A 25,900-nucleotide genomic window follows, 5' to 3' on the forward strand; every position below is an offset into this window, starting at 1 on the left:
AGTCACAAATTTTATCTCAAAAGGACAGAATTGCAAGGTAACTGCCCAAGATCTAGATCTCTCCTAAATTATAAAATGATGATGTTTTAACCTTTTGGAGTCCTCCCCAGACTACCCCAGAGATTGCTCCTTGCAGCAGAGCAGAAATAATGCATTGTAAATCCACATTGTAAAAAAGCTTTTTGTGAGATTACAGATTAGCTGCTCCACTTTAAGTGTACCTGCATAACACACAGCAATTATGTGAATAAACATTTTAAAGTATTGGGGGAATACTCAGAAAATCTCCTACAGGAAAGCGGAATCATACCACTTTATTCAGGAATGAATGAGAAGTTTTTCGAAATGAACATTTTCCAAATTTTAAGTGTCATTTAGTTCCTCTTTTTACCTACTTTTTATGCCCATATGAACATGCAGTAATCTCTCCACAGCGGACCAACATTAGAGCAGTTAGTTAACCCAAGGCAGATGCAAAATGCTTGGTTGTGTCTTTACCTTTCTTTGACTAGAAAGGACCAAGTAATCATTGGTCCAACATATTTTGCTCTAACTTGAATGGGGAGTGCCTACCATTCAGCAGCCTCCAGCTGGCTTTTGTCCCCTCCCAGTTTCTTGAGGACAGCTTCCTTAAGCATATCACACGTGGAGGAGCGTGAAATTCCAACTAGGTCACAGAGGAGTTGTTTCTGATTAGAAAAATAAAGATAATGAATCTGACAATATTATCCTATATGTATACATGACTACACAACCAGTGTGATTCTACATCATGCACAACCAGAAGAATGAGAAGTTTTACTCCATTAATATATGATGTGTCAAAGTGCATTCTATTGTCATTCTGAATAATTAGAAAAAAATTTAAATGAGGAAAAAAGATAAAAATACTTCAAAATTTTAAGTTAGAAACAGCAATGTGCATGCATCTGCACCCCTACACATCTATGCATGGTATTCCAGAATGATATTTCAGTGGTAAACACTCAATACTAAGTAAAGGAAATGTCAGCATATTTCTAGCTTTCATATATCCTCTCCATCACATTTTTCGCCCACTCTTCCCCACCCTCCAGCAGTCAATTTTGGCCAGGATAAAGTGGAAGGGACTTGACTCTGTGGTTGCCAATAGCAACCAGAGTGCTTTTGTAGGTTCAAGAGATGAGAAAGAACTGGCAGGTATAAAAAAAAAAAAATCTCAGTGGCCACAGCCTTTTCTACTTTCTAAACAAAACTTTTACCAGGCTCCCAAAGGGAAAGTCATGTTTTAAATCAGGGGTCAAAAAGTTGGTTCACAAGCCAAATGTGGCTCATCACATGTTTCATAAATAAAAATTTTATTAGAACACAGTCATGCCCATTGATTTATGTATTGTCCATGGCAGAACGGAATGGTTCCACAGAGACTATCTAGCACATAAAGTCAAAAATTTTTACAGTCTAATCCTTTACCAAAAAAATTTAAAAAGTGTATAAACCACTGTTCTAGACTACAGTGATCAACATACTGGATCCACCCTAAGAATGCCTGCACCACCCTCTGCAACCTAGCTGCCTCAAACCCAGGTTCTCTTTAAAGGTATTTACTCATTACTATCCAACAGGTAAATTTATGATAGGTAAAACTTTAATTGAAAAGGTGTACAGATGCACAAAATTACTACATTGAAAACATTGGTCCTCTTCCCCTGTGGTACATTTCTGTTGGTATCTCTGCTGAAATATGGGCACATTCATGTAAATTGAATGATCAGCTGGTAACAAGCTAACACTTTATATTCAGTTCCACGCCTCCAAAGTCCCTTCCAACTCTAAGATCAAAGATATGGACATAAACTGAGTAACTAAAACTCAAATTAGTCATGATTATGAATGGCCAAGTGAGAGGATTGGCGGGATTAGGGGTTAGGAGTCAAACTCTGTGATACAACAGCATCTCTTCTAGATTATCATATTCAAGGGCCCAAGTGACTCCTGCTACCATTATACAGTTGGAGGATCTCAGAGCCCAAAGCAGAGAACAAGTAGGTCTATTTTTAGAGCTCGGAGGAGTGATCCAATGGTACAAGCTAACATGGAAAATAGGCTTGGTGTGTCAATCCCTGGCCTTCTCCATCCTTCGGTAGTGGTGAATAGAAGGAGACCTTTAGGGCAAGGATTGGTCTTCCTACTTCAGCTGCCAACTGCACATCTGGTCATTTCAGGAGGCTTTTCTGAAGAGCAGCAGACAGCACACAATTCCCAAGTGGCTTACCCAGGTGAGAGGGTTGGCCTCAGGTCGAAGAGCAGGATATTCCTCTCTGTTGATCAGACCCAGTTTTACAAATCCATTCAGAGCTTTGGAATATCCCTGAAACAAGAATTACTAATCAGCATATGAAATTTTTCTCTTATAAGAAAACAACTTTCAAGATTTTTTGAAAAGAGGATCTATCTTTGTAACTAAATTAGAAAACAGACTGAAAATAGTCATTTGTATTGCTGATATGGATACAATCACCTCCAAGTTCAAACCAATCAGTAGTGTCATAAAAATTCTACTTGTTTATATAAAATACCTTGCAAAACTTGGGCCTTTATTCCTGTTTCCATGACTATGTGAGTGGTATTTTCGGACAGCATAAGAGCAAATTTCCATGTGCAATATATAGATAGAGTCAGTTCAGCAGACTGTCATTTAATAGAACAGTCAGTTTTGCTCTTTCTTATCATGGCAGAAGGAACTTATGGAAATATTATTCAAAGCACATAATCCATTCTACTGATTAAGAACTGCTACCCTAAAGCATATAGGGCAAAGGAAGAAAGGTTGAGAATAGAAGTTTCTAAAATGTGGACATGATCATACAACTACTTACATTAAAGTTCTGCATATGTCCTTCAGGTTACATCTGAAGTCCTTGGTATATTATATAAAACTCATCACAGTGCGTCCCTGCAGCCTGACTCTCCATCTCTAACCATCCCTAAACATCTGGGCTCTTCTGCACCTACAGCTCCTGTGTCTGCAACATGTTAACCACCTCTCTTCACCTGTGGAATGCCTGCCCCTCCCTTGGATCCAACTCTGAAACTCCAAGTGAGTGGACATTCCCTTTCCTGAAATCCATAGCCTTTGTACTACCTCCACTGGCAATTAATACGTTATTCTGTGTCTGTTCATCTGGACCATAGGCATAGAAAGCAGGAAATTATATTTAATTATATTATATTTATTATATCATCACAATATATTACTGAGTGTATATCCTTTACTCTCACACCCTCACATCATTTTCCTACATTCCAGCATTTCATTCTGCTAAAGGAGAGCAAATTACAGAATAAAATTTTTGATTGACATATTAGGTCAAACAAAACAACAACAACAAAAACAGCCTTTGTTCTGTGTGCAAATCAGGGGGGAATGTGAATCCTGAAACAGGGAACTCAGTGGCTGCTACAATAACAGCTCAAGGATAAAGAGAGAGGAAAGTAATGTTGGAAAGCAACATAGTTTTTAATATAAATAATAGTTCCTGGTAGCCATCAGAGATTTCATCATTAAAAGTGCAGTCAACTGGTAATTTTCATATTTCTACAAGGTTGTAATATTCTAGCTATTCAAAAAGGAAAAACAAAACAAAACAAAAAAAGGAATATGCAAGTTTGCTTCAATGATCTGACAGGTACTAAAGGTTTCTTAATCTCAGAAATACAGGTTTTGTTTTGTTTTGTTTTTATTTTTGCAGTGCTGGGATTGAACCCAGAGCTTCATGCATGCTGGACAAGAGTTCTACCATTGAACCACATCCCCAGCCCCAGGAATAGTTTTATGGAGACCTCCAGAAATGAAGCTACTTTATAGACTGTCTTCAATAAACACTGAGCAAAACTGCTGGCACATTGCAGGGGCTGAAGCCTCAGAGATGAAACACTTAATTCCTATCCATGAAGAAACTGCAGACCAGCAGAGGGTCAGATAAGACAGAAAAAAAAAATGATGCCTGGCAAATAAATAGTGATTATAAGTGACCACTGATGATCAAGCTACCATAGAATATTATTGGTGCTATGACAGAGGTGGACATAGTTATGGGAGCACAAAGGAGCAGAAACTGGCATAAACAAGAAAGGGGTGACTCAAGGGCAAGGAGTTAGGAAGATCCCAGAGAAAGGTGTTACCACACTGGATCTGGAAGGACAGCATGTGACAGGCAGGCAGAGGATGTCACCAAGGCCTCCCTGTCATATTTGAATGATAGTGTCTTATCTCCAGCCCTAGAGAGTATGTTTGGGTTGCTGAAGGTTGCCATAGCTTGCTCAGGGCAGTCCTCAAGACAAACACTGCAACTTCTTCCATGGTCAGGGGTTCCATGGACTTAGCTCTCATTCATACACATTGAGGGTTTTAGTCAATACTTAAATCTATTAAGATCCTTTATTCCTAAGTCTGCATGTTTAACAAAAGACTATACTGAAAACTCTCCAGAAATTCTAACTCCTGGACTCCACCTCCAAAAATGTTACTACTCACATAGAACTAATTGAAGAAAAACAGATCAAGAAATCTTCCAGAGCAGGGGATGGCATGACTAGTTCACACAAGAATTTCTGCTGTGACTACAGGCTTGTTGGGGAGCCAGGGCTTTTAGGTCTCTTAGGACATTATCACTGACATCTTGTTTAACTTTGGACAATGAGCACATCACACTCATAAGAGTATGACTGCCAACCTGCCCTCTGGGAGCTTATAATCTTTTGGGGGAGACAATAAAAATACACATATAAATAATACCAAAATGCTAGGAAGTAAATATTGGGAGACATAAAACCAATAGATGTTTCAACAAGTAAGAAATAAAACGGTTGTCTTTTCTTTAAATAAATAAATAAATAGAGTCTGTGGATGTAGCTCAAGTGGCAAGGTGCTCACCTAGTATGCCCAAGGCCCTCAGCTCAATCCTGAGACCACAAAAAATAATAATAATTATTATATAGGAGTATGAACTTGGCAGACATTATGCTAAGTGAATGAGTCAGACAAAAGAGAAAAATACTGTATGATCTCACTTATATGTGAAATCTTCTTTTAAAAAATGTCAAATATCAAATATGCACAGATAAAGAATAACAATGGTCACCAGGATCCTGAGGCAGCAGAGTGGTCAGGAGAGTTTTGGAAGGGGACAGAATGGGGGAGAAGCTGAACTACGGATGCAAAGCAGCAGATAAAAAGGATGAAGCTCCCAAGTTCATGGCCACACAGAACTCTGAATATCAGTTTATTGTGGATACCAGCAGATGTAATAAGTTAAGGATCTCAATATGAAATCACAGATTTCCATTGACAACTAAAAAAATATTTTAAAAACTTCCAGGTGTGCTTTGGGGAAGTCCCTCTCACCCTGTCCCTTTCCCTAGCTCCAAACCAGATGTTTCGAATGAGACTGACTCCACCTTCATCAATATGGAATATCATAGATCAAACTATACTTTTACTCTACCAACCTCGGAGATAAATCCCAGCTAAAGAGACAAAAATTACATTTTTAATGATTAGAAAGATGAGGTTTTATATTTCCACTGGATTTGACAGAGTGCAAGAAGTAAAGCCCCTACCACCCGCCTGCCACTGTGTGGAAATCCAGACTGCAGGGAATCCTGGCCAAAAGGGCTGGGGAACAAAGAGAAATTGAGTCCTGGTGAGGCCCCTTGGCCCCCAAATCTCACAAACCTGAACCTGCTTGCCCCTGACTGCTAATAAGGAAGGCATTACATTCTCCTTTGTGATTTTTGAGTTGACATCTGACATTCTAAAACTGTTAATCAAAAAAGAAAAGAGGCTGTGGGTTGGTTTATCATCTCAATTACTTTGATCAATAAGGGAAATTAAGTATTCACACACTCACATCAAAACTGGCAAGGTGTTTACTCTACAATACAGTTGCTGACCTTATACCTCAGTGTCCCCCGCAGCAGCGTGTGGGCAGACGGAATGCCGTAGATCTCAGCGTATCTGGTACTGTCTCTATTGGGATACCCTTCCAGATTCAGTCCCGGGAAGTAATCCATGGAAGTGACTGCGTCCAAAAAGGACACCCCTCCTGTGACGTTCACGACCTGAGAACATTGAAGAGATGCAGGTGGGGTTGCAGCAGAGCTTGATCCCCTTTGGGTTCATCTGCATAAACTACCCCAAGGAAACAAAAGTTTAAGTAATTAAATTTTAATGAAACTACCGTAATCAGCATCCCAGAGTCAAACTGTTTCACTGTTACCATAATTTATACATTTTTCAATAAACTTATGAATTATGTAACACAAAGGCAAAAATAACAGATACTTATTTAAATGGCTTCTATGTTCAAATCAGCATGGCAATATTCTTTTTTTTTTTTCACTCTCACACCCTCTTGAATGCCATGTCAGGCATGAGTCATACATTCCATTCACACAGCTAGCATTTATTGAGCAGCACTATGTATGTCCAGGGATCACACAAATTGTGGAGAGAATAAGGACAGTGATGAGTAAGATGTAATCTCTGTCTTCCATCTACTCTTTTTCTCATTGAAAATTAACCAGATGTCTATCCAGTACCTGGAACCATGAAGTAGCAACTACAAAGAGCTCACAGCCAGACCAGTACATAAAACTTTGTGTACATGTTAGAGGGCAGGTGAGGTTGTGAGGAGATCTCCCTTCACAACAAAGACAATGCTGAGAGCATACAGTGAAACTCAAATAAGTACTACCCATAATCTTATGGCCGATAAGTTAATCATGGATTCCCAAGCTCTTTGATATCTCAGGACATCTTTTACCTGTACCTCCTCCCACATGCACATTCAAAATGTAGTAAAGCTGCATGACCAATGCAATTCTGCAATCTGTACACTCAGAAAAATGAGAAATTATATCCCATCTGACTCAAATGTATATGTCAAGATCATTGTACTGTCATGTGTAGCTAATTAAATCAAATTAAGAAAATAAATTAATAAATAAAAGGCAAGTGGGAAAAAAAAAACCAAAATGCAGTAAAGCTTTTTTTTTTTTTTTTTTTTGGCTTGGTTTTGTCTTTATTTTAATTGGAGAATTACATTTTCTTTTAGTTTGTGAGGTTTGTGGTTATCTGAGAGATAATGGAAAGAATTCTGAAGTGATAAAATCAGGGCTGAGACTTTGGGTCAGGGATCCTAGTGAGCTGGATTTTGTCCTGGCTGCACAGCAAGCCACCATCTCTGACCACATCTCTAAAACTGTACACTGGACAAGGCACAAAGAGGTTTCCAGGGGGCCTCAGGACGAACTCAAAGGAATTTTCCCAAAGGCAATGCTTTGGCTACACTTAATTATTCCCATAGTTATTTGCAGATGGGCTCCACATGTGCCTTAACATGAGCAATCAACATCTCATCCCAATATGGCGGAAGACCAGGAGGAAAAGGCCTGCCCAGACTGCAGTGTCAGGATTGGCAGAATCTCTCTGGTTAAAACGCTGTGCTGCTGTGAGGAATGCCTTCCATTTAATTTTCTTGTAACCCCTTCTGCGATGCACCACTAACATTTCCAGAGAGACCATTTCTGTACTATTTGTTTAAAATAAATCTTCTGATATGATTCCAAAGTTTTTTGAAAATCAAATAAAGAAGGTAAATGTTGACGTTTAGGGTCTCCACATCCATTTCCCTTCTATAACCTATGGCAATTCCAAAGTTCTGTTTACTTATTTAAAGGTTAGGAAATTTTTAAAAAAGAAAAACTGAATAAAAATGATGAAAGATGAAAGTCCAGCATCTTACCAATGAGAAATAAATCAGCTAGTTCGTAAGTCCATCATGAATTCTGGGGAAGAAAATCAGGAACTGTAAACTGAATGGTATTGATTCATTTAGAGAGACTGACAGTTGGCTAAGCAACCAGATCCAGAAAATTACAGGGTAATCATTACCACTTGTATCAATTCAGAGTTGTATTTCTAGCGACATACCATGGGTTCAATAAACCCTGTCATGTTTAATATTTAAGTAATGACTTGAATGAAGACAGAAAGATGTATCTACTTCACAGAGAGTATGCATTTCATTTCTTTATTCTCTGATGATACTAACATCCAAGACCTACTCTCAGCAGAATCTGGCTCATCTCTCATTGATGTTGCAGGCCACTCTAAGTCCAAATGTTTTTTACACACACACACACACACACACACACACACACACACACACAAATACATCTCCTAGTCATTAAGAATCATTGTCAAATGTTTTATATCAAACATTCAAATAACCACAATCTGCTTCATCAGTAAGCAACAAGAAATTTTTCCCTATGTAATTAGTTTTTAGTTTTTATTTGATCTTTTTAGAAATACATGACAGTAGAGTATATTTTGACATGTTTATAACCACAGAGAGTATATCTTATCCTTATAGGTTTTCAGAAAGTCACCTACTTCTACTCTAAAATCCTGGAAATCCTGACTGACAACTGATGTGGTATGAAAATTGCTCAAGTGATACAACGAGGAATTTGACACAGGAAACAGAGTCATTTATTCCAGGCCCATAGTATTTCAAGTGCCTTGGGTACCTTCTCTTTCATCTAGGCAATAACATATTTGACAGAGGTAGAAACTGAGGCTCAGAGAGTCACTCAGGAGCAAACTTGAAGCCAGGTCTAACCAACTCTAATGCCCATGTGCTTTCTACTTCGTCACACAGCCCTCTTAATTGTTCTTATTTATGAATGAGTATTTTGAAAAGATATTGACACAGTATATCGCCTCTGATTGTGCCACCAGTGGAGCATCTGAAAAGTATGGATTGCTGTGGGCAGTGGGAGAGCCATAATTGTCCTGACTTCCTAAAGGCTGTTGAAGTCAGGTGCTGGCAGGCAGAGGAAAAGTGGGCCCCTAGAAAACTTAACCTTGAAGCTACGGTTGCAGAGGAAGCAGTTTTTACTTGAAGTATGTGTTTATCTGGGGTAGACTGAGAGGAAGCTGAAAGAGACCATGGCAAAACTTTGCCATGTCCTGCCCAAACGTAGTAAGACAGTCTTCCTCCCCAAGGCAGGAAAGCAAAGCACCACCTGAGGAGGAAAAGGAACTAGGAGAAGATGAATCACTGTCTCCAAATAGGTGGAAGGCAATCAGACTTGTTAGAAACCTGATTAGAATTTAGAAATAGTACCAGTGGCTGGAACTTACCACAAGGACGTGAGATAATATGTCCTAACTCATTTTCTAATTGCTGGAAAAGTTTGACACTTCAATTTTAAATAGAAGCCAGAGAGGTCACTTGGCTCCCTCAGTAAGATTCTGCATGTCATTTAAGGCTGGCTCTGTGGTGGAGGTGATGGGAGCAGAGTGGGTGGAAGGACAAGAATACAAGAGAGGTTTTAAGAAGTTTAACAGTCTGGCTCGGGAGACAGACTGGATACACTTGAGTTACTGAGTGACTAATACAATGCCCAGGAAAATGCAGACAATGGAGTGTTAAGCATCTGACATGTGATTGAATTCAGACAAAAGAGTGAATGGAAGACAGAGTGTCAGGCAAAGCTGTCCGCAAGAAACTTAAGCAGGACCTTGAAAAAAATGCAAAGAAAGAAAAGCATCATGTTTTCTTTTTCAAATTCCTCACAGTGTCAGGAAAATGTGAAAAAGCACTCCTTTCAAATTCAACAAATATGACTTCTGCTGCCCGAGAATAACCTCTTGCTTTTCCTGTTTCTCATGACCATTAATTTCTTTATTTTGCTGATATCTGCTAAAGATTGATGACATGCCTGTCAATCAGTTGTTAAGCAGATTGCAATCTCTAGGATTTCACTGAGTCTTATTGTGGAAACCCTGTGAAGCTGATATTATTGTCCTTTTTAGACAAGAAGCCCAAAGTCCACCCAGCTCATGGCAGAACAAAACCAGGTCCATGGGCGTCCAATCCCTTGCTCCTTCCACTAGGCATTCTGCTGAGCCTTTCATTGGATCTTCCCTAGCATTTAGATAGCCTCCTGAAAATAAGCATTTTGCATAATTGAAGCAAAAATTTTTCCAGCCAGCCTTAGCATTTGTAAGAAACACAGGCCAATGTCCTTCCAGAATGCAAGAGGTGGAAGGAGCTGCTGAAATGCAACAGGAGGCAGACAGTAAGCAGCACATGAAAGGATGTGCACTTAGGAGAACATCGGTCTGAGGTTCTGGCCCAAACCGTAATGATTCATGGAACTGGAGAATTGGATGAAATTTCAGTGTTTATATAACACATGCAGAGACTGATATGCAATGGACTTAACTATTACCTAGCCTTTGGTGACACTGTGAAGGAAGCCAGCACTTGGTTTCTTATTCTGAAGCATTCAGTATCTTTCCCACATTCGCCTAAAGTGCCCTGCTTGTTTAGTAGGGTTCTAAATGAAGCTATAGTCTGCTGATCACACTAGAATGTAGATGGACACTAGAATCAGTTGGGAAGATTTTTTTTAAATCCCAAAACTCTGGTGAATCAGAACTTTAAGGATAGGACCCAGGTATCTGACATGCAGCCAAGCTTATGACCAAGATTTACATCATAGGCATGAAAGACCTGGCTGATGGGCAATGGAAACAATCAATTAGGCCACACAAGTGGGAGCCACCTCCCAAGTCATGTGATTTAATACTGGCTCAGCCACTTGAGCCTAACTGTCTACAATTGACTTCTCCTTCATAGGTCTGCTTCATAAAGGGCAGCGCCCTGCCTGAATGGCACCTTCTTATCCTTCCAGGCTGGGCTCAGCCTTCTCTCCATTGCTTTTCCTTCTCTCTCTCCACTGACCACTTCACCTAGGTCAGATCAGCTGCCCTCTGTGTATTTCTGTGGCATGTTAGTATACTTTAGAAATTCTTCTTCTTATATTATAGTTATTTATTCCAGTGTCTATTGTTTCACTAATAGGAAGCAATCTAGGAAAAGGGGAAAGGAAAGGTTTTGGAGTCATTTAGAACTGAATTTGAGTCCCTGATGATGACCTTGAACATCCTCTCTGAGCCAGTTTCCTTACATAAATTGGTAAAAATAATACTAAATATGGAGAGTTCTTATGTTCTGTTACACAGCGGCTAGGGATGAAATTGTACCGGTAGCCACCCCCATCCAATGGTGAGTTCTCTGAGGATGGGCACTGCATTCAGTGTGGCAGCCTTTGGTGCCTCATCCCACAGCCAACAACAGTAGCTACTTAGTAAATGCTGAAATAAATGCAAAGATGACCGGAATGTATGAGTGTAGAGATGGGATGTGAATTTCCAAAAGCAATTTGCAAGAAGGCAAAGAGAGAAGAATGCTCACAGGCTTTGCTGGAAGGTAAGACAACACTAAATGGTACAGGAGATGTATGCTGGGAAGGAAGTGACAATGGGGGTGGGGGGAGGCAGGAGAGCCATTGTTAGAGGACCTCAGCAGCAACTCAGGGAGAGAGAGTTTGGACTTTGTTAGGCAGTTATTGCAGGTTTGTATCTCTAAAGCTTTTTATTTCTTTACCTTTCCATTGAGCAGATAGGTGGCAGGCTGCATGATATTCATCAAAACGCCCACTGGACTCCAGCTAAATTTGTATCTCAAAGGGTTGTCTGAATGTTCAGGGGCTGGGATCCCACCACAGTAGGAAATGTAAGATTCAATCTGTAAATAAAAACATTAATGGATGAGGGAGAATAAAAAATAAGCTAGGGAGAATAATGAATTTAAATCATCAATTGAGGGCAATGATATTCATGGGGTAAATCTGCTGTAACATTTTTCTTCTTTTGAAGTATTAAAGCTTTTAAATATATGTCCTTAACATCAGACACTACTTGATTAACTCAGTTGTATTTGATAAACATTAAAAATAAAAGGGATGTCTAGAGAGAGTAACTAACATTTTGTTCATTTAAAAATGAACTTCTTATCAATTACTTCTTATCAATTCCAGTTCATATTAAAATTTACATGTATTTGTATATTCCAAAAATTGAAACAGTTAACATATTCAATAGTACTTTGTTATGTGCAAATATCTCATACTCCAACATAATGATGATATTCCAAAGACCCTTTTCTCACTTTCAAAAGTCAGACTATATTACAGAACCTCCAAAGCAGTCTAAATTCTTTATGAAGCTAAAATATTGTAGTAATGTCCATTTTTTCTAAACATTATTTGCTACCCAAGACTCAGACATTGTTTGATATTTTTGACTGACGGCACAAAATTTTATTTGAAATTCCCCGGCAAAGACTGAGCTATAATGCAGCAGCATCATTCGTGACAATTATAGAAAGATTGTGTACACGAGAAACGACCTCTTAATGTCTTTCTAAATGGACTTTGGGATTAAACTAGGCTCACCGTGGCTCCCACTTCTTTGGCCTTATCAATTGTTTCCATTGCCAACATGTGATCCAGCCCAGGGTCCAATCCCAATTCACCAATGACAGTGATTCCAGCATCCTCCACACTGCAAACAGGTGGAAAGAGGAACAACAAAAAGTTGGATATAAAGTGAAAACAAAGCCACAGAGCCACTTAATTTGTTGGAAATGGTTGGAACGAACCTCTTTTCCAGTTCTTTTAGGGCTGGTGTGATGTAGCTTGCAGTGATCATGTTAACTTTGCTTTCGACACATGCCTTGGCCACGATAGGATGCAACACATAAGGCAACAGGCTTAAAAACAGAGGCAAAAACGAATAAGAAACTCTCTTTTCATTATGGATTGGATCTGGAATGTCCCCCCTAATCAGCAATGTACAGAGGAAGGGCTTTGGGGAAGTAATTGGATGGACTCTGACCTCTTCAGTGGATTAGTCCATTGATAGCTGAATAGACTGCTGGGAAGTAGTGAAAACTGTAGGCAAGTGGGGCACAGTTGGAGGAAGTGGGTACCTGAGAGCATGCCCTGGGGATTATGTCTTGTCCCTGCCCCTACCATCTCTCTGTTTCCTGGCTGTCATGAGCTTTCTCTGTCCTGCCCTTTCACCAGGTTTTCCTGCCTCATCTCAGAGCCAAAGCAATGGGCCCAGTCTACTATGGACCAAAATCTCCTGAACCCTGAGCCAAAACAAATTTTTCCCAAAGTTACTTTCCTCAGGTGTTTGTCACTGTTGCAAAAAGCTGACTAACACACACCCCCTTCTGAGGCACCTTTATCTGTACTAACATTCAGTCCCAAGGCACTTCTCTCAGAAATGACCAAGGACTCCCTGAAGTTCATAGAATAAATTCATCCTGTTGGCACATCTAAAAGCCTCCTTAGTGACGCTCACTTAACCTCCATCTCTTCCCTCAGTCTGTTCATATGTTATGTGGAAACAAAGGAGCAATTGTCATTCTTCACTCAAGGTCTAGATGGAAGGACTTCAGTTGATATTGTTTTGATTTTTGGAAAATGGGATTAGAGCTGACCTCTCTTTTTGAAGGTGATATAATGGGCACTCAGTGGGACATAACTTGAGTCATTTGACTTCAACCCAATTAATCCAAAAGGATTAAAAGTATCAGTTGTAAAAAACACACTCAAAATGCAAATGGATTTTCAAAGAAACTAACCAAATTTGATTACTATTTTATATTAAATCATTAAAAACTAAAATTTTAAAAATTAAACCATTAAAATTTAATATATTATTATATTTATTTGTAAAACATTTTTGCCCATTTTAGTTCTTAAACCCCTAACACTGTATTTATATCAAAATAACTTTTCCAACTTAAAAAATAATAAAGTTATTTAAGGAATAATGCAGAATAATAATGTCTAATAAAATCATCACTATTCAGCATATAAAATTCACCATGTACAAAAAAGTTAAACACAAAACAGATTTTACTAAGGCTAACTGCTATTGAAGGCTACTAGTTTGCTTAATTTTGAATTTTGAACATTAATAAATTGCTTTTATCCATTATCTTGTCATATTTTGCTTCAGATTTCCTTCGAAGTGTGTTTTATTATGTTATTTTCTTTTTGTTTTATCAGAAAAATGGCATATTTAAGTATCCATGTGTGATAAGATAAATTATTTTTGCTTTACTAAGGTTAGACTACTCAAGTTTGAATCAGAATTATTTATCATAGTCATATCATTACCAGACAAGATCTATTTATCTTTAGCCAATTTTTGCTAAATAAAAATTAATTTATATAAAATATGTCTAATATGAGTAAACTTTTAAGTGCCCAAGGTGAGCCTATATTCAAAGATATCAAGAGGCAATGCATAACTTCCCACCTATAATTAGACTCACGTTTCATTCAATCTGTTTTCCAAGTCTACTTTTTTAAATGGACATTACAAAACTTCCTCCAAAGATACAATTTGAATCTGATCTAACTATGGACATTAAGCAATCACTATTAGTAAGCAGGTAGTTTTTTTTTTCTCCTACTTTGGAAAAATTGTATTCTAATAATAAATCACTATTCTCATGACTTTGACATTCAAATCTAACACTGACCTCATGTATATTTATCAATCAATGTTAGATCTATAAAGTTCGATCTGCTTTTTTAAGCAGCAATAATCACTATATTGGAAGATATGTTCCCATGTAAGACTTAAAATGTTTATAGGAGAATCTCCTTTCCATTTAAGCCTTACAAGTCCAGAAGAAAAAATAGACAAAAACATGAAATATGAATACCTAATGATCCAGGAATTCTACTTCAGGTTTAAAATCATCAGAACGTAGTCTATATGGTCACCAAGAAACAAACACTAAAATGTTTATAACAGCATAATGCATAAATTCAAAATCCAGAAACAACCTAAATATCTACCAACAGTCAAATAAATAGCAATTGTATATTCATACAAAAGAATTCTACAGAGTCATGAAAATAAATAAACTACAATTCCAGACAATAACAAACATTTCTCACAATCACAATGTTGAATGAAGGAAGGATTACTGGTTGAACCCAAGTACATCAAGGTTGGAAACAGACAAAACCTAATCTGTATGTTAGAAGCCAGAAGAGCATTTACACTAGAGGACAAAGTTGATGAATGGGAAGTGACACAAAGAATTCCTGGGGTACCACTCACATTTGTTTCTTGATTTGGATATGTTCATTCTAAAAATTCACTGAGCTACAAGTTTTATGCACCTTACTGGATGCATATTTCAATTGAAAAGAGAACAGAGAAGCAGAGGAGAGAAGGGGAGAAGGAGAAAGACCAAGAGAAAATAAGGGAAGAGAAATAACAACCAAAAAGAAATATAGAACTCATTCTTTCCAAATACCTGATGACAAGATCCTGTGTTGCCACCAAGGAGCCCAACTTTTCTTCTTGTGTACAAATGTTCATGCTAACAGGATTGATATTATATTTCTTGCTTAACTGTTTAATTTGATTCATCATGTCAGAGCCTATTTCAAGAATTAAAAAGTCCAATTTTTAGATTTCTTGCCACTGGACAAAGAGTAACATACAACATCTCAAAAAAATAATTTTAGAAAGAAAATTGTTATCTAAAATTTACATCAGTTTTTCTTCTTCCTAAAAAAAAAAAGGGCTTATTTACCTACTGTTATTTCTATGTTTCTGTCTCTTGACAGGTATTCTAACACAGGTTCAGACACGTAGCCAGATCCAAGAACCAAGACCTTTTTCTTGGTACTCATTGAAATTGATTGAACACGTTCTCTGTGGGGGGAAAAAATAGGTGGGGGGTATCATTTAAAATCTTATGCATTATATATAGCAGAATCTTGCTGTCCCCAAAACAAAGCAAAACCTAGACTATGAGGAAATAATTTCTCCCACACTACTTAAATAAGAACCTGAACAGAAATTCCCTATACCATGATCTTTCATTTCCATTTTAGATTTTGTAGGATGAAGACAGGAGCCTCACATCACTGAGATGTCCTGTGTGTGTAGACCTCCCATACAGACACTGGACCACTTCTTGGTTTACTCATAACTCTAAATTGGCTTTACAGTTTTTCCTTCCGGGGGATGTGATTCAGTCATGCTAAGGGCTTTCCTTTGGGACTTGATTTGAATCCTCACAACAGTGCAAAGAGACAATAATCTGAGATCACTATTATACACATTAGAAGTTGTTTTGCTAAGTATCTTTAGTGTCATATGAGAGCAGTCAAAATCATAGCTCTAAAATTACAAATGCAATGGCTTTACTGTAGAAACTTGAGGCTAATTCCAGGATGGAGTTTCATTTTCGAACAGTTTGTTCTGTTAGAATTCAAACGTTATTCTGGGAAAAAGCCTTTCTTTCCTACAAACAGTGATGAAGACATCCTTATAAACCCATTAATGCTTTGAATATGGAAGGTACTCATAAAGTGTCTTTTTTTTAAGAGAGAGAGAAAAAATTTTTTAATATTTATTTTTTAGGTTTTTTTTTTTTTTTTTTTTTGGTGGACACAACATCTTTTATTTGTATGTGGTGCTGAGGATCGGACCCAGCGCCACACGCATGCCAGGCGAGCACGCTATTGCTTGAGCCACATCCCCAGCCCTCATTAAGTGTCTTTTGAATCAAATTCCCAAATATCAACATGAAACCATAGAGCTGGCCTAGTGCCAGAAGCTGTTTTAATCTTTAGGCCAGGATGTCTCTCAAATTATAAACCATGAATCTTTTCATTATTAACAAATGATAAATATAAATATAACATGTCCCTGCCTCTCTTCACTCACAACATATGCATATCACTAATGAGAAAAGATCTCCCTAACTGCTATTCCCATCCCATTTCACCTTCCAAAGAATCACCATTAATTGGTTACTGTATAATCTTTCTATAAAATTTTCTAAATTTTGTGTAATTAAAACTTTTTGGTGTATAAATATAAAATGTTCAAAATATGTTTTAAAGCACTCATTCCTAGATTCTAACCCTGTTCACTTCTTCAGGATCCCCAAGCCCCTGGTTCCAGGTGAACGATCCCTGGGCCAAGTGATGAAAAGAACACAAGAATCAGACAGGATTCAAACTAAGGTAAATTTTCCTTTCAAAATGCAATCTTCGTTCCTGAGAGAGGAGTGGGGTTTCTGCAGGGAGAGAGGTCAACAGAGCACCTATTTTGTTTGTGTATTTTGCAACATATTACAGTTTCCATTTGCTTGGTTAAGAGGATTTATGAGTTGTATTTCCTACTTTAAACTAAATTTACTTTCACAAATGGAAAGTGACTAAAAGATCACTGCAAAGAAATCAAGGATTGAAGATCATTCTTTTACTCTTAGTACAAACTTCTTCTTGGTTGCATTATGAGCTTATGAATAATAACAATATAATCAGGTGAGACTTTGGTCCCCAAAAGTTAAAATTACCAAGATTTAAAATGAAGATCTACATCTATTTTCTTTATCAGTAAATGCTCTAAATGCATACTGGGTCTCAAAATGTTATCTAATGATAGCATCTAGTTGTTCTGATTAGCAAGACTGTTAAAAAACTGTTTACCATAAATTCCAACTTCAAAGTATTCTATGTGTATTTTATAATGTCTGCATAATACACTGGCATATGTATTTATAACAAATGATTAATAATCATTTGTTAAGGAGTTGCTGCTCATAAAAAATTATTGAAATTAGAATATGACCAAATATTCTAAATTTATATGAACCTGTTTCACACCCCTGTGGTACCTCTTACTGTGTGGCTTGGAGCAAGCTAAGTAACCCCACCCCATACCCCACACCCACCAAGATTCAGTTTTCATATCTTTAAACTAGAGTCATGAGGATTAAAGGAACTAATGTTAGTGAGACACTGAACATAGAAAAAAACAACAAAAAAAAATCCAATCTTCGTTATCAGTCTCCTAGCACAAGAATTCATTGGGGAAGGCAGAAGGGGAAGTCCTAATAGTTGGAACCAAGGAGACCTGCTACTACATGAAATATGGTACATTGTGAAGATACTATTGTCATTGGTCATATTAGCTATGTGACTGGTATAAGTAGTGAAAGAGATAATCAGATAATGAGAATAAAAAGACAGAGGAAGCTGTAGGATACACCAAGTGCAGTTGCCCCTCTAGGAAATTCTCTGATGGCATTATAGAGCTAGCTTCTTTTAAAAAAAATAATTAAACACTCTTTTGCCAGAATGCTTCATTGCCTCATTAAATAAAGCAAACCCATGTGGGAAAGACATAACTTTGAAATACTTGATCTGGGAAGATTTTTTACTCACTTCTTATAGGGAGAACCACTGAGTAAGACATATTTTAGTTTTTTCACTCTAGTTTCTCCTGAGAATTCAGTCACAAGCTATGTTTTTAAATGTGAAGAGACCAGTGGAGCAGATATAAATACAAACTAAGTGTAATCAGCTGGAGCAAATCAGAATATTCCAAAGAAGTGTCAAGGTTTTCAGAATCCAAGAAGAAAGAAACAGGAGTCTCAGCTGAGTACCTAAGAGAACTGTTATCTTAGGTAGATTTGCTAAAACATTATGTGGTGCCTTCTTTCAAATGAGAATCCCTAGGGAAAATTACCTGTCACTATTTGCTTTGTTCACTATTTCCCTTAATGTCTTTCTAAGAGCCCATTTTCCAGAACCACACACTAGACAAAAGAGAGTCCCAACCTTCATCTAAAATCCAAATGGAAAACACCACAGTGGAGTTAATATTCTCAGTTTCCTTTGAAAAAAAATGACTGAGGAATCAAAACACATGAAATGCTAGGGGAAGAACAAGGGGCTACTCAAATGACAGCCCTTTTGGACTTTTGCTTATTTAAGTCCAGTCACTTCGCTTGGATGTTCTACATTTACAGAGACGACAGGATCAAAATTAGCAGGCTATAAAAGCCTAAAATTAAGAACTCCCATTGAATTTTTAAAAAAATACTCATCAAATCCAAGAACAAATGTATATAAAACAGGAGAATCTAAACAGTACTTACCTACTCTCTCGAAGTTTCTGGATATATTTGTATTTATCAGTCAATGTACCGTTGGATGTGATCACTGCCTAAATGTATATGACACAAGAAATTTCTTTTAGCATCCAACTAATTCAGTCCTACAAACATGGGCTGGTGGCCAATAGAAAAGAGGCAGAGAGGCAGAAGTCAAAAGTCACCCACACTCTCCTCCTGCTGTCTCCCAAAATTGAGTCAGACAATGACAAAAGTCACATCTCTCATATTAACATCCCAGCATCCTTCTAGCCTTCCTCCCTTCTTCCTAAATTTCCAGAGAGAAAGAAAGAGGGAGAGAGAATGAACAAAGGACAGAGGGGAGTGAGGATGGTATTCAGAAAATACATTCATGTAAAGAAATTCTTATAACTTACGTCTCGCACCACAGGAGAAAAATTTTGACTTTCAAGAGGCTGTGATGCATCCGATAATAACTGAAAGAAAAGAGATTCAGGAGAGATAAGTTATATTGAGAAGGTGACTTCTTGGTCTTTGTATCCATACTAAAATATTAGTCAAAAAACTGAAAAAAAAATATTAGAATTTATTGAAGATCATTAAATATAAATACTTGGCAATAGAAATCTTCTACAAGTAATCAAGTCTGCTCCTAATAGTGTGTGGTATTTCCATCCAATTTTAAAACTAAATTTTGACGGCAATCATTGCTTGCTAAGAACACACACAAAAGCTGATCTTTCCCACCTACTTAGATGCATCATATTGAGTAGATTATAAATAACCTCAAGCTTTAGACCTCTGTTACAGAGATCCTCCATTCCAAAGGTTTAAGCTGATCCTTTGGAAGTAGAGAATGGGGTTTGCACTCAGCAAGCCCCCCCCCCCACACACACACAGTATGAGCTCTATGTGTAGGCATATTGGCATCTTGAAAGTGGTGGAGAGAGTGACTTGAAGAAACAGAACACAAAAGTCACACACACTCTCCTCCCACGGTCTCCCAATATTGAGTCACACAATGACAAAAGTCACATCTCTCATATTAACATCTAAGCGTTCTTCTAGTCCTCCTCCCTTCTTCCTAGATATCCAGCCTTATATATACTGCCAAGCAATAGAGGGTATATAAGTCAGTGTTACATCTGATTGGCAGGGAAGCCAATTTCTAGAGCCCTTACCCAAGTGAAAAGGAGAAGATGTACCTAGCAGCAACAGAGGGTTTACTTACTGTACTAAGACAAATAGAAATTATTTTCATGTATCATCCCATAAGACGTACAGGCTATCTATTGGAATACAGACACTTTTTTCTAAAAGACAAAAGATGTGTATCTGTAAGACAAGAGATACTGTGAGAAGCTCACGGAGTCAACAAAACTGGGGTCCTCCCAGTGATTCCCTCTCAGTCACCTCTGCAGGATTCCCTTCTTGGAAAGATTTCTAAGAAGATTCCTCCCAACGTGACCACAGACTAGAAGATGCTAATAAATAATAATGTGAGGTTCTAATGTCATTTGGCATGTGGTCAGTGACTCAACTTGTGCAATTCCCTCTGTTTGCTCTTTTTTGTCTCTAATTCCACAGCCTTATCTGGGCCTCACTGTTACCAAGAGAACTGCCTCCTACCTCAAACTCTTCCATCTCTCCCCAGTCTAAAATGCCAGTTTGATTATTCTATGTCTGTTTAAAATAACCAAGTAGCTGGCTCTCTGCTGCCTTTAATATGAATTCTCTAGCTTCCTAGATGGTTACTAGACTCTCTACACCCTCAGCTCTTTTGGGTCTTCTACCAAACACTCATTCCTATTAAACAGCTTGCCCTTGCCTACCTGGAACTAACTCCCTCTCTTCTTCCTCCAAGATATAACTGAAGAACCATCTCTTCTCTGAATCCTTTACCAAAATCTGCCTCCAAGTACATCTTCAAGGTAAGAACTGCACATAGCATCTTACCATGTGTCTGCCACATGATACGATGGCAAATATTCAACAAATAAATGATTGGATACATGAAATAATAAATTATTTAAAACTAAATAGATTTTTTTTTCCAAACAGAGAACCAAATAGTTGGCAAGAAAGATGAATGTAGAAGACAACAAAAATCTGCTCAATTACTGCATTTAACTGTCTCCCTTTCTAGAATGTGATCATAACAAAATTCAAGCACAAGGGTCCTAAATCATAGGGTATCTCTTGTCACTTTAACATATAAGACCTTTGATAGCCCATCACTGTTTCCTAAATTAATAGCAAGCTATTCATCTTAGTGTTTAAAAAGTCTTACAGAAACAAAATTAAAAATAAACATGACTCTTTACAATATAAAAGTAACACATTTATCTTTACTGAGTCAGACTTGACAACTCCACTCACAGAACCCATCCCTTAAGAAAATTCCTACCTTTGTTTCATCTCCTTCGCATTAAATGTCTCCCACTCAAGCCAACTTAAGTGTCATCTCTTTCCTAAGTTGGTTCAACAAGAAGCTCCCTCTCCCTCCACAACTCCACTAGCATCTTTTTGATGGCGATCACATCCCAGCTTATGGCAGGGTTGTACAGTTGCCCTGTCCTCTTTCTGAATCTCATGCTTCTACAGGTCAGAAGCCATACTTTAATCTCTCTCTATAGGCAAGCTTTGTTCCAACAAAAATCTACCAAATGTAACTGAAACAAAATTGCCAAATTACTTGCAAAGTGATAGCCTGTATCCTGCAATACAACAGAGCTTGGGTGGACCTTGAGTCAAAAAAAAAAAAAAAAAAGGAGAAAGGAAAGAATAAAGAAAGAAAGGTAACCTAGAGGAAAAGAGGAAAGTGCATATACTCTAAATCTAGTTTCAATGAGGGTATCAGAAATACTACATAGACAATATAGTGATTTTTTTAGTGGCAAGCAAACATACATATATCAAGACTATGAAATAAAGACATTCACTGTTTTTCACAGAAGGCCAGTGCTTAAAGATAATGCTGAGACAGATGGCCCTAAGATGATACCTCTGCTACTATTTGGAGAACTATAGGTACATATAATATGAAGAAGCTGGTTTAATCATCAGATACCCAAGTAGTATCTCCTGCCTCAATGTAACCCAAAATCTGACATTTTTAAGATTGCTGTACTGCCTAAAATTCTATCAACCATTGGATTTACACAGGTGCAAATATATCAACTTCTTAAATGTATATTTTCTATCCAGCAATGGTCATTATCTAGTTTCAGACCAATCTCTACTGAGAAAAAAAATGGCTAAACATAAAAAAATGGCTAAACATAAAAAGCCTCAAATTTTAGGCTCAAAAAGTATTGAAGACTTGATGTACCTTAACTTGGAAAAGAAAGCCCAAAGAGATGAGTCCAACATTTGACATCCTTTGTCTCCTTCAGGCAGTTGCCAACAGAAAAGTAGTGTCTGAAATGCTGAGAGGTTGAGCAGAAGACAGCAGAAAGGCTGAAAAGCTGGGAAGAGATTTTGTATGACTTTTAACAGTAGAGTAACAAAAACTGGAATTTGAGGTCAGTTGAAGAGAAAGCCTAATAAACACAAGATTTTCATTTAGGATACTAAAAGACTCTATTCTAAAATAAGTAGTAAATTGAAGAACATTAGTTCTCAAAGGACTGGAGCACAGCTTTGAGTTACTTACACCCCTAACTGAATTGAGGTGATTTTCTCCTAATATAGATATTTGTTCCCTGTCAAAAACAAAGGAAATCTCTAGAGGAAAATCACACCACATCCAGAGCCTCAAATCATCTCTAAAACTTTATATATGTAGTATCTATCATTCAATCAAAAATAAACAGGCATATGAAATGATAAGAACTGACTTTGAAAACCTAAGAAAAGAGCATAACATAAACAGACACAAGAAGTTAATTGAAATTATCAAAAAATAAATTTAAACTGTGATTAGTACCTTCAAAAAACAAAAGTACAAGATAGCTAACTTAAATAGAGAATGGATAAATTTTTAAATGATCAAATATAAATTCCCATTAGATTATAAAATAAAATAATTAAAGTTAATAATTCAGTCAGCTAAAGGGAAGATTAATGAATTGGTACACAGGACATCTATATAACTTTCAAAAGTCACCAAAATTTTCCACTGTTAGAAGTCAGGATAGTGGGTACCTTTAGGAAGAAGAGTCCCCCCTTCTTCCCATAGTGCTGGGAGAAGAAGAAGGGGGTTTCTGGGATGCTAATAGTGTTCTACTTTTGACTTATGTAGTATTCCCAGGGGTCTCTTTGTGATAAGTTATCATGCTGTACTCTTATATATAACTTATCAGGGATGCTTTACTATTTTATAAGTATTTACTTAATATAAAATATTGTATTTATATTTTGTCTTTAATAAAAATTGTATTTATTAATACATTTACTGTTATAATAAGTTACATGGGCTAACTCTCAATCATACTTTAGTGCAAATTCATTGAACTGGTTCGTTTTTCTCCTAACATCCATTTGAGGTGAACTGTACTGAGTGAATGACAATTTTTACTAAAGACAAACAAGAATAAAATTTTGTGTTCTAAGGGACAAAATAAATAAACATATTTAGAATGTTGAGACATAATTTGTAAATTTACAATGACTTATAACAAGTTCTTTGAATGGAAGACAATGTTAGAGCAACTCTAATGAAATGGGACAATTCAAGAATTAATAGTCAAAGCCATCCACAAGACACATTGATATTTAATATTTTCCATAACTTAGCCTAATTAAGTAAGAATTGTGCTGAAATCCATAATTTTAGCATCCAAAATTATGACTTATAGCTAAGATTCTCCAGTAGCACTTCTGGCTACTATAAAACTCTGCTAGAGCCAAGTTGATTTGAATATACTTCTCAGGACCAGAGGGTTTCATTTTAGGGAAAGACTAAGCTCTTGCAAACCACCACTCCTACAGATAACAAAATGAGCTCCGGGCAAAACACAAGCAACAACAAACTACATTGGGGACTTCAGAGAATGAAGAATAGCCAGCAGCCTGTGGAGAAGTATGAAAACAGGGAGGAAGACCAGAGCAACCGTGGAGTTGCCCTTTCTATGGGCATTGCTTTAAGGAAAAGTCATGCAGCATGAGTGGGTGAAACATGTTGAAAATGCACCAACTTTCTGACTTAAAGACACAGTGATGGGGCCCATAGCAAGCCTCCAATGTGAGAGGATAAATGCCAAGAAAGGTAGATTCAAAAAAAGGACCGCCCAACTTCTAGGTAAACTACTCTGCATCTCTAAGGACTCCCACACTGAGCAAGAAAAGGCCAGATTATAGGCTTGCCAGGTAAAAATAAAAGAGCTGAAGGTTTATTTGACCTACTCCTTTCCACAGGTGAGAGAATTTTTAGCTAGCCTCTAACCAAGATAATATTCTACTTTAGAAAATTAATACTTTTTATAAAATTATAACAATCCAGAATCTTCACAGCAAAACATTCATGTCATTCAGGACACAAGCCCAAATCACTCAATATATGACAAGTAGAAAACCATGATCCATTCTCAAAGGAAGAACAATCAACAAAGTTCAATCCCAAATTCACTCTGAATGTTGCAAGGTTATATACATTACTGCCTCCTTAGCCATGGTTTTACTCTCCACGGTTTCAATGACCCTTAGTCAATTACAGCCCAAAAATATTAAATAGAAAATTCCTGAAATAAAAAAATGCATACATTTTAAATTGTATACCATTCTGGGTACCATGATGTAATTTTACATAGTCCTGCTTCCTTCTACCAGGCATGGGACTCATCCCATTTTCTATTGTATCCACTATGAATGTTACCCACTCCAAAGTCACTTTGTCTTGGTTATCAGATCATTTGAGGTGGTATTGCATTGCTTATGTTCAAGTAATCATTATTATATATTAATCCATTGCTATGAATCTGTACCTAGGCAATACACCTCACGTCATCTCATCCCATGGGCATTGTATCATCTCACATCACGACAAGAAGAAGGCTATATACAGTGCAATAAGAAATTTTGAGAGACAGCACACTGACATAACTTTATTACAGTATATTTTTATAATTATTCTATTACATTATTAGTTATTATTATTAATTTCTTACTGTGTCTGATTTAGAAATTAAACTTTATCAGAGTTGGATATGGTAGTGCACACCAACTATAATGCCAGTTACTCAGGAGGCTAAGGCAAGTCTAGCCTAGAAAAAATAGCAAGTACCAATCTCAAAACAACAACAACAAAAAACCCTTTATCATAGGAACACATCTATAGCTAAATGCATAGAACATAACAGAAATATCAATGGTTTCAGGTATCCACTCAGGGTCTTAGAATATTTCTCCTGCAGCTAAGGAAATAAAAATAAAGACTATAAAGTGGCTTTTATAACTATGCTCCATATAATAAGCAAAAATGCACTCATGAAATATTAAAAGAAATTTTTAACAAGGAAACCAAAAACTGCCAAAACATGGCAATTCTAGAACTGAAAATACAATATTCAAATTTTCTTTTAAATCACAGGAGGGGCTTGTTAGCAGAATACAGAATACGAAGACATTTTCAGATAAAAGATAAAAGAACCTGTTACAGCAAGTCTGTACTTTAAAAAGTGCTAAATTAAGAAGTTCAGTCTGCAAGAAAATAGGGCTAAAAGGAAATGAATGGAAAGCATCGAAAATAGTAAGTATCTGGAGAAATTTACTATTTTTTTTCTATACACATACTATACAGGCACTGAGACATTTACAATTTCAGAATTTTAGGACTGCAGAGACATTAAGGTGATATATTACCAGCACCTCATATTTTCAGAGGAAATGTCTGAGGCTTAGAAAGGTAGTGCTTAAGGCCATAAAAGCAAGCAGATGTCTCCAAGACAACCTGGCATATGGACTCTCCTTATGCTACTTTAATCCCTCAACACCAGCTCCAAGACACATTGCAGGTCCAGCACCCATCAGAAACTCTTCACAGTCTCAACTTCTCTTTGCTTCTATTTCTTAATCTGTAAATG

At 37.1% G+C, this 25,900-nt stretch overlaps 1 protein-coding gene across 3 annotated transcripts in view; it reads right to left on the minus strand.

Annotated features, from left to right (window-relative positions):
• The window catches only part of Aass (aminoadipate-semialdehyde synthase), a 53,640-nt gene that overhangs the window by 2,614 nt on the left and 25,126 nt on the right, over positions 1–25,900 (minus strand). For 2 of the 3 annotated variants that reach the window (XM_026388740.2, XM_026388739.2), the window contains 10 exons: positions 19,295–19,354; positions 18,903–18,970; positions 15,537–15,658; positions 15,255–15,381; positions 12,564–12,674; positions 12,358–12,466; positions 11,508–11,648; positions 5,935–6,102; positions 2,255–2,350; positions 574–689 (listed from right to left, as the gene is read on the minus strand). In XM_026388740.2, coding sequence (XP_026244525.1) covers positions 574–689; positions 2,255–2,350; positions 5,935–6,102; positions 11,508–11,648; positions 12,358–12,466; positions 12,564–12,674; positions 15,255–15,381; positions 15,537–15,658; positions 18,903–18,970; positions 19,295–19,354 — 1,118 coding nt within the window. The remainder of the gene's footprint in view (positions 1–573; positions 690–2,254; positions 2,351–5,934; positions 6,103–11,507; positions 11,649–12,357; positions 12,467–12,563; positions 12,675–15,254; positions 15,382–15,536; positions 15,659–18,902; positions 18,971–19,294; positions 19,355–25,900) is intronic. The other variant, XM_026388741.2, reaches the window with a different exon arrangement.

Source organism: Urocitellus parryii, chromosome 3 (genome assembly GCF_045843805.1).
Source record: "Urocitellus parryii isolate mUroPar1 chromosome 3, mUroPar1.hap1, whole genome shotgun sequence".
Taxonomy (NCBI): domain Eukaryota; kingdom Metazoa; phylum Chordata; class Mammalia; order Rodentia; family Sciuridae; genus Urocitellus; species Urocitellus parryii.